Source organism: Haematobia irritans, chromosome 4 (genome assembly GCF_050003625.1).
Source record: "Haematobia irritans isolate KBUSLIRL chromosome 4, ASM5000362v1, whole genome shotgun sequence".
Classification (NCBI taxonomy): Eukaryota; Metazoa; Arthropoda; class Insecta; order Diptera; family Muscidae; genus Haematobia; species Haematobia irritans.
This window is the reverse complement of record NC_134400.1, coordinates 113,874,313-113,881,930: the sequence shown is the minus strand read 5'-3', so window position 1 is coordinate 113,881,930 and position 7,618 is coordinate 113,874,313. Positions and strand designations below refer to the sequence as shown.

Sequence of the window (7,618 nt, the reverse complement as noted above, 5' to 3'; positions counted from 1 at the left end):
CTTACTCCTAGAAGGGCACCAATCTCGAGTGTGTGCCGTACATAGGCAATTGTAGCAAAAGCGTTTTTCATGTAATTGTCTTCTTCTCTCTGATACGGACATTTGTAGAAACTTGGAACAGTGTTTAAGAAAATGACGGTCACCACAGACACGACATTTTGGTGTATTTGAAGTTAAGCTGTAAGGTAAGATTTAGTTATTGTGTGAACGGGTTGTTAAGGGATCAAGCAGTTGGAAGCATACATAATTTGACCAAGGGGCGAATTATTGTACCATTTTGTGTACGGATTTCCGCAACACGAACATTTGAATCTTTACCAGTAAAAACTTTGAGAACTCTACCCAAGCACCATTCTGTGGGTGGTAGATTGTCCTCCTTTACTACTACAAAATCGTCCTGTTTCAAATTCTGTTGCAACGTTTTCCACTTATATCTTCTTTGTAACTCAGTCACATATTCACTTTTCCAACGCTTCGCGAATAATACTTGAAGTGTCTTAAGCTTTTTCCAACGGTTCAAAAGAGAAAGATTATCCGAGTATTCTTCTGGCGTAGCTACCAATGGCGAACCTCGAAGCAAATGACCCGGAGTCAATGGAATCAGAGCAGTTGGATCCTCACTTATAGGCGACAAAGGTCTGGAATTCAAAACACTCTCGATGCGTATAAGAAATGTTGAAAATTCTTCAAAAGTAAATTTAGTACTACAAGCAACTTTCCTCAAGTGTGCCTTCATACTTTTTACCGCCGCCTCCCACAAACCACCCATATGCGGGGCGTGAGGCGGGATAAAGTTCCAAGTAAAATCATGCATTGCATATTTTTCAGCAACTGACTTCTCAACCGATCTAAGAAAGTTTCTGTACTCTTGTCGTAGAATTCGGGAAGCGCCCACAAAATTTGTTCCGTTGTCGGAAAAAACTTTTTTGGGAAATCCACGGCGGCCAACAAAACGACTAAAGGTAGATAAGAATGCTTCTGATGAGAGGTCAGAACAGGCTTCAAGGTGAACAGCTCTTGTAGAAAGACATACAAAGATTGCAGCGTATCCTTTTTGTAATCTAGCATTCCGCAATCTTGAAGTTTTCAGATCGAATGGACCTGCAAAATCTACACCAGTATTCGTAAAAGGAAGTGAAAAAGTACATCTTTCAGTGGGAAGAGCAGCCATAATTTGATGTTGCGATCGATGTTTGTAAATGGTACAGGTTCGGCATTTTCGAACACAATGACGTATAGCGCTCTTTAGTCGTATAACATAAAATTCTTGTCTAATAGACCGCAGCATGGTCTGATGTTCGGCATGTAAGAGTATTATGTGCGTAAACTCAATTAACAATTTACAATATCTGGATTTCTCAGGTAGAATTATGGGAAATCTTTCATTATAGCTCAAGTCCGAATTAGCTAACCGACCGTTGACACGAAGCAGTTTATTATCGTCCAGTATTGGGTTCAACGAAAGAAGTCTACTTTTACAACTTATTGCTTTACCAGATTCTAAAGCAGAATATTCTTTGGGGAAATACGAAATTTGTGCAAGTTTAATTAGCCTGAATTTGGCGAACAAGATTTCCGTAGCAGAAATGTATGAGTTGAACATATCACAAGTCGCCCTTTTTTGGCATTTCCTAATAAATCTGAAAATGAAACAAACAACTCGCAAAGCTCTGTCAAGTGTAGAAAACCTTTCCAATATATCCTCAAGCTGGACTTGGGTTTGAAATGCTATCACTTTTTTCTCCAGTACTGGTTCGTTGTAGGAGATTTGTTTTGGCCAAAATTCAGGAGATTTTTCCAACCATGTTGGTCCAACCCACCACAACGAATTCGAATGAAGTTCTGATGCCGTACATCCCCGAGTCCCTATGTCAGCGGGATTATCCGATGTTGGAACATGTCTCCAGGTAATATTTCCAATATTATCCAATATCTCGGAAACCTTGTTTGCGACGAAAGTTTTCCAATAAAATGGTGGCTTTTCTAACCAAGCAAGAGTAATTGTTGAATCGGACCATAAATATATTTCTTTTATAGGAAAGCTCAAATTTTGATGTACGGTTTTTAAAAGTCTCGGTAGTAGTGCTGCACCACACAATTCAAGTCTCGGTAGACTTATGGTTTTCAATGGAGCCACTTTACTTTTTGAGGCCAGTAGGGATGATGTTCTGCTACCGTTAGGAAAAGTCGATACCACATATATACATGCACAATACGCTTTCTCTGAAGCGTCACAGAATCCATGAATTTGTAACTTGCATTCAGGTGAATATCGAACCCAACGCGGAATCTTAAGATTCTCAATTTCGGAAAAGTCAGAAATAAAGAAGTTCCATTTATCAAGAGAATGGGGCTTTACCTCCTCATCCCATTCTGTTCCATCAATCCACAATTGTTGCATCAAAATCTTTGCTAGAACTATAATTGAAGCTAACCAACCGGCGGGATCAAAAAGTTTCGCCACGAAAGACAAGATTTTACGTTTAGTTATGGGAGCATCAACCACGGAAAGTTTGCAACCTTATAGAAAAAATCATCCGTCATTGCATTCCAGCGAATGCCAAGCGTCTTCGTTTCACTAGTTTCTTTGAATCTTAGAAAGTCTTCGTTAAGAAGATTCTCCCGGGGCAAGTGTTGCAAAATTTGCGGATGATTTGCGGTCATTTTCTTTAAAGGAAAACCAGCGGACTGTAGCAAATCGATCAGTTCCATTATATAAGATTGAGCCTCCAAAATTGTGTGTCCACCAGACAGTATATCGTCTACATACACTTGGTTTTCTAAAATTGATGCCGCTACAGGGTGGGTAACTTTCCCGTCCTCGGCGAGCTGCAACAACGTGCGAATCGCCAGATACGGTGCACAACTTACTCCAAATGTGACTGTTATGAGACAGTAGTCCTGAATTTTCTCAGCAGGGCTCTTGCGAAACAATATTTTTTGAAAAGATCTATCTTCCTCATCCACATAAATTTGGCGATACATTTTTTCAATGTCCCCGTTGAAGACAAATTGATAAAACCGCCAGCGAAGAATAATAAGCATCAAATCATTCTGTAAGGTTGGCCCAGTGTACAAAACATCATTTAAGGAAACACCAGTAGAAGTCTTCTTGGAAGCATTAAACACAACTCTTACTTTAGTGGAGGAGCTTTCAGGTCGGATCACTGCGTGATGTGGCAGATAGTAAGTGGTGTATCGATTATTTTCGAAAGTTTCATTTGACGATGACAACTCCATGTGATTCAGATCCCAGTATTCAGACAAAACCTTAATATATTCAGCTTCGAGTTCTTTAGAATTCTTAAGAGTTTTTTCCATCCTTAGAAATTGCCCCAACGCCGAACGTCGCGAAGGTCCCAACGACATTTCAGGTGGAAGGTCCTGCCGAAATGGAAGTCGCACTACGTATTTTCCATTCTCCAACCGTTTCGTAGTCTTCTGGTAAAACTCATCACACCAAGCGTCGCTATCAGAAATCGGTTTTACAGTCGCAACTTCCTCGATTTCCCAAAATTTACGAACATCCTCGTTCAAAGAATCGTTTGACGTAACCCAAGAAGCGAATGTGGTTACTGTCCTGGGTTTTGGTGGCCCACTAATTAACCAGCCAAATTCCGTTTCTTGCGCCAAAAGACTTCCGAAAACATTTCTCTCAACTCCAGATTTAATAATTGAAGGCAAAACATCACTTCCCAAAAGCATGTCTATTTGGCCAGGTTTGAAAAATGTGGGATCCGCCAAATCCAGTCGACTGGCTCCTGTCAAATCAAGAATTTGAATTGGAGCCCCAGGCATTAGGTGCTTTAGGCTTGAAACAACTATGGCCGACGTGCGTAATTTGAAATTTGATTTCCGAGATTTAAGTGTAACATTGCAAATTTTTGAAGAATTTTCCAAGATGGTTCCACCCATCCCTGAAATTCTCGTAAAGGATTTTCTTGTGGGAATAGAAAGTTCATTAACGACTCTACTAGATATAAAGGATTCTTGAGATCCTTGGTCTATAAAAACTCGAATTGTGAACAAAGTTCCCAAATGCTCCATATCGATTAATGCCGTTGGCAAAATTGTCCCTTGATCTGAGTTGGCAAAATGAGACTGGACATCGTTAACGCCAGCATATGCGCCGTCAGAAGTGGACGGATATTCATCCAACTGAGCATCTATGTGGAAAGATGCCGCTTGATCTTGTGAAAATCGATTATTTAGGGCTCCTGGATTTGACTCTCTCGGATTTCCGTTCTCAGGATAAGGATGTAGCAGCGTATGATGTTTTTGTCTACATTTTTGGCAAACGTGTTCGCTTTGGCAATTTGCAGTTATATGCCCATGCGAAAGACAATTCTCACACATCTTATTTGAGGTAACGAATTGTTGTCGTTTGCTGAACGGCCACGATTTGAATTTAAAACAAGCTCTTACCGAATGGTTTTGCCGACATACCTTACAAGGACGATAATTCGATTCAGAATTGGTATGAAAATTCTGGGATTTATGTGTAGATACCTGAGTATTTGCAGGCTTTCGCATATCCAAAATGGACTCTATCATATCCAATCTTCTTGAAATAAATTCGTCTAACTGACCCCAACTTGGCATCTGCTTGTGGTTCGTTATAGAATTTTCCCAAGCTGTGAGTGTTTCCTCAGGCAACTTGGAAGATACCCAAAAAACAAGAAATGGATCCCACGAAACTACTGAAATATTATACGTTCGCAAAATGGAAAGGCAATTGTTAACCGTGTAGAGTAAGTTTCTTAATCCCTTTCCTCTCTCAGAATTAACGTTTTCCATTTCGAAAATCCTCCTTAATTGGTGGTTTATCAAAATACGCTGGTTTTCGAACCTTTGGATCAGAGCATCCCACGCAAGCTTGAAATTATTATCAGTTAGTGCAAATTGCTTTACTATTTGGTTCGCCTCGCCCCGAGTTTTCGCTCTTAAATGAAATAACTTCTGCGCTGGCGATAATTTGGGATGGTTTATGTAAATCGCTGTAAACATATCCCTAAAACTAGGCCATTTGTCATATCCCCCATGAAACAGTTCCGTATCGCACGGAGGAACTTTCAGCGAAAAGCCAGACTCCTGGGATAATCTAGCGGAAGTTTGGCCTAAAGTAGACTCGGATTGCTGCGCTGACCTCTCCATACTCCTTTTCTCAATTTCAATTAACTCCAACATAGACGATTTGCATTCCTTGTATGATTTACATGACTCTGTAAATTTTGAATGAATTGATTCCTTTTCTTCCTTGGTGTACTCCGGTTTATTCTCAGTCATTGCACTTTCATACACTTGTGTCAAAGTACGCCAACGACGTTCCAGGTCATCCAAATCAACTTGTAAACTTGATAATCTGTGTTCCGAAACATCGGTAGCAGCGAAGTTGGCACAGTAGGTGACCAATTGATCGGAAAAGAAAATGAATCTCTGAGGAGCCATATTTTATTCGAAAAACACAACAATTTTGGTGATCTCAACACAGTTCCTTAGAAATCAAAAACAACAATCTGCCGGAGAATTGAAGAAATCAGACGACTCGTGAATTTTTTATTTGTATACTTTTGAAAAATGTATATGCAGAACCACGAAGCTAATTAGTGATAGAATTGCCACGATTACTTTTGAAGATTCGAATGAAAGCAACTTTCATTAGATTTCGAAGAAACACCAAACGGATTTCTTGCTAAAATTTCCGATTTGACAAACTATCGATATATCGCAGCGCAAATTCAGGACATCTCGAAATATCATAAATTCAAATTTCGTATTTCATCGGGTCCCCAAGTATTATCCAAAACCACTGATAAAGTGTTCTCTAAGATCCAACAATAATATCTCTCTTTAATGATTTTGGTATTGATACTAAACATAAAGTAGCCCTTATCCAAAACAGATTTCCTAAGAATGCCGTATAGTTTTCAATGCTAAATAAGATAGTAATTAAGACATATATTCCATTTCTCGAATATCTATTTCACTTCTTATATGAGAACCGATGATCATATATGAATGAACTCCAGCGTGAAAAACCAAACTTACAATAGATATCTCAATGTGAAAATGTTTCCTTAATTTAAAAAAATTTATATATAATTAACATTAAAACTGCTTCAAACTATATTTGAAGCTTCTAATCTATCCAATATCTCAGTTAGTATCCAAAAATTATTGCTCTCAACCAAAATGGTCTTGGTGCATGTCAAGCAAGGTGTTCATTCAAGAGTTATACGCATTCAACAAAACGATTTCCAAAGCAAAGGCTTTCAACTTTCTTTGAAGGCCAAGTATCTTAATTCATTCCCTTAACGTTCCTTTCCTTTGCAGACCATTGCACCTAGAATTGTACTAAATCAAGGCTGTATAAGTCCCCGGATCAGGTCAATAATTTCCCACTGTAACACGACCGAAAAATGGCTCCAATAATGCAAGGACCACCGTTAGTATGAAAACATAGCAGTGTAGTCCAGTACTAAATCAAACACTATGGTAGGTTAAGCTTGAGTAACCAAATATGGTATTTTAAGTTTGAGTAGTAATTCGAGAATAAACGTAAAGCTAAAATCGCTCAAATGACCATAAAGGATCAATTAATGACATTCAGGCGTACGAACCAGATCAAATCAAATGTTGCCAACAGATTCCACTCTCTCATCGAGAACCCTCGCAACATTCACTGCTGAAAACAATGGTACCTTATACGTATGCAATCATAACGATGACACGGCCCTGTAATAGCTTCGCTCGTGGATATTAAACAACATGTACCAGATATTTTATCAAGCACTTGCAATTGTCTCCACGGGTATTTCGGAAATGTGAATCCAATTTTCGGTAACGTGCAATCAAGTACACAGAAAAAAAATTTCCGCAGTTTAACTAACGCTAACTTTAACTTATTTTTATTGGAAAAAAATTATTATTTATTATTTAGTAGCTCAATTTCATTATATTTTTTTTAATTTTCCACGGGTTAATGAAATTTTGCTCATTGTAAGTATATCTCAAACATTTTATGAACTAACCGTGAGTATAAAGTTCAATGACCGTATGTATAAGTTCAATATGAACTAAAGCACAAGTAGATTTTCGTACGACTCTCGAAAATAGTAAGAATGAACTACTGCATGATTAAAATGACCATGATTTGGCGCCAATGCTTTTCTTTTTTATTTTTAGTTAATTTTTTCTTCTATGAGAGGATATAATTCCATGAACTGCAGTCAAAAAGTACAACAGGGCATTAAATTTTCCTGGTTTTAACAACGGTTTGAGGAAATCTCAAAGTGCGTAGCGAAATTTAGTTCAATTTTCGTGCGAGTTAGTTCATTCTTCCCATAAAACAGACCACTTTTTTTTCAGTGTAAGCATAAAATCAACTGCTTTGACCATGCATAAAAATGTTCCTCCAAACTTCATGTAGACTCTTATAGGGGCTCTAACCAGTCTACACTGTCTCATCGACTAATTTCGTGTGTTTCACTATTCTGCAGGAACTCACGATAACACCCCAGCAAATTGTATAATAAATACGAAATAAAAATGTCTATTTTATATCACCATCAAATATATTCCTTTTAATATCACCATCAAATCAAATCAAATATAAGAT

At 38.2% G+C, this 7,618-nt stretch overlaps 1 protein-coding gene across 1 annotated transcript; it reads right to left on the bottom strand.

The window, feature by feature from the left end:
- Positions 1-223: 223 nt before the first annotated feature.
- On the bottom strand, positions 224-5,448 carry LOC142235721 (uncharacterized). Its single transcript, XM_075306981.1, has 3 exons — positions 2,580-5,448; positions 1,689-2,520; positions 224-1,553 (listed from the first exon to the last, which is right to left on the bottom strand). The coding sequence occupies exons 1-3, from the start codon at positions 5,446-5,448 to the stop codon at positions 224-226; spliced, it is 5,031 nt and encodes a 1,676-aa protein (XP_075163096.1).
- Positions 5,449-7,618: the final 2,170 nt, after the last annotated feature.

Excerpts from the sequence above, each read along its gene's own strand:
- LOC142235721 (XM_075306981.1), bottom strand. The coding sequence starts at position 5,448 with ATGGCTCCTCAGAGATTCATTTTCTTTTCCGATCAATTGGTCACCTAC. Across the intron at positions 2,521-2,579 it reads TCTAAGATTCAAAGAAACTA|GTTGCAAACTTTCCGTGGTT; the intron begins GTGAAACGAAGA and ends TTTTTCTATAAG. Across the intron at positions 1,554-1,688 it reads CTTGAGGATATATTGGAAAG|GCTAATTAAACTTGCACAAA; the intron begins GTTTTCTACACT and ends CGCCAAATTCAG.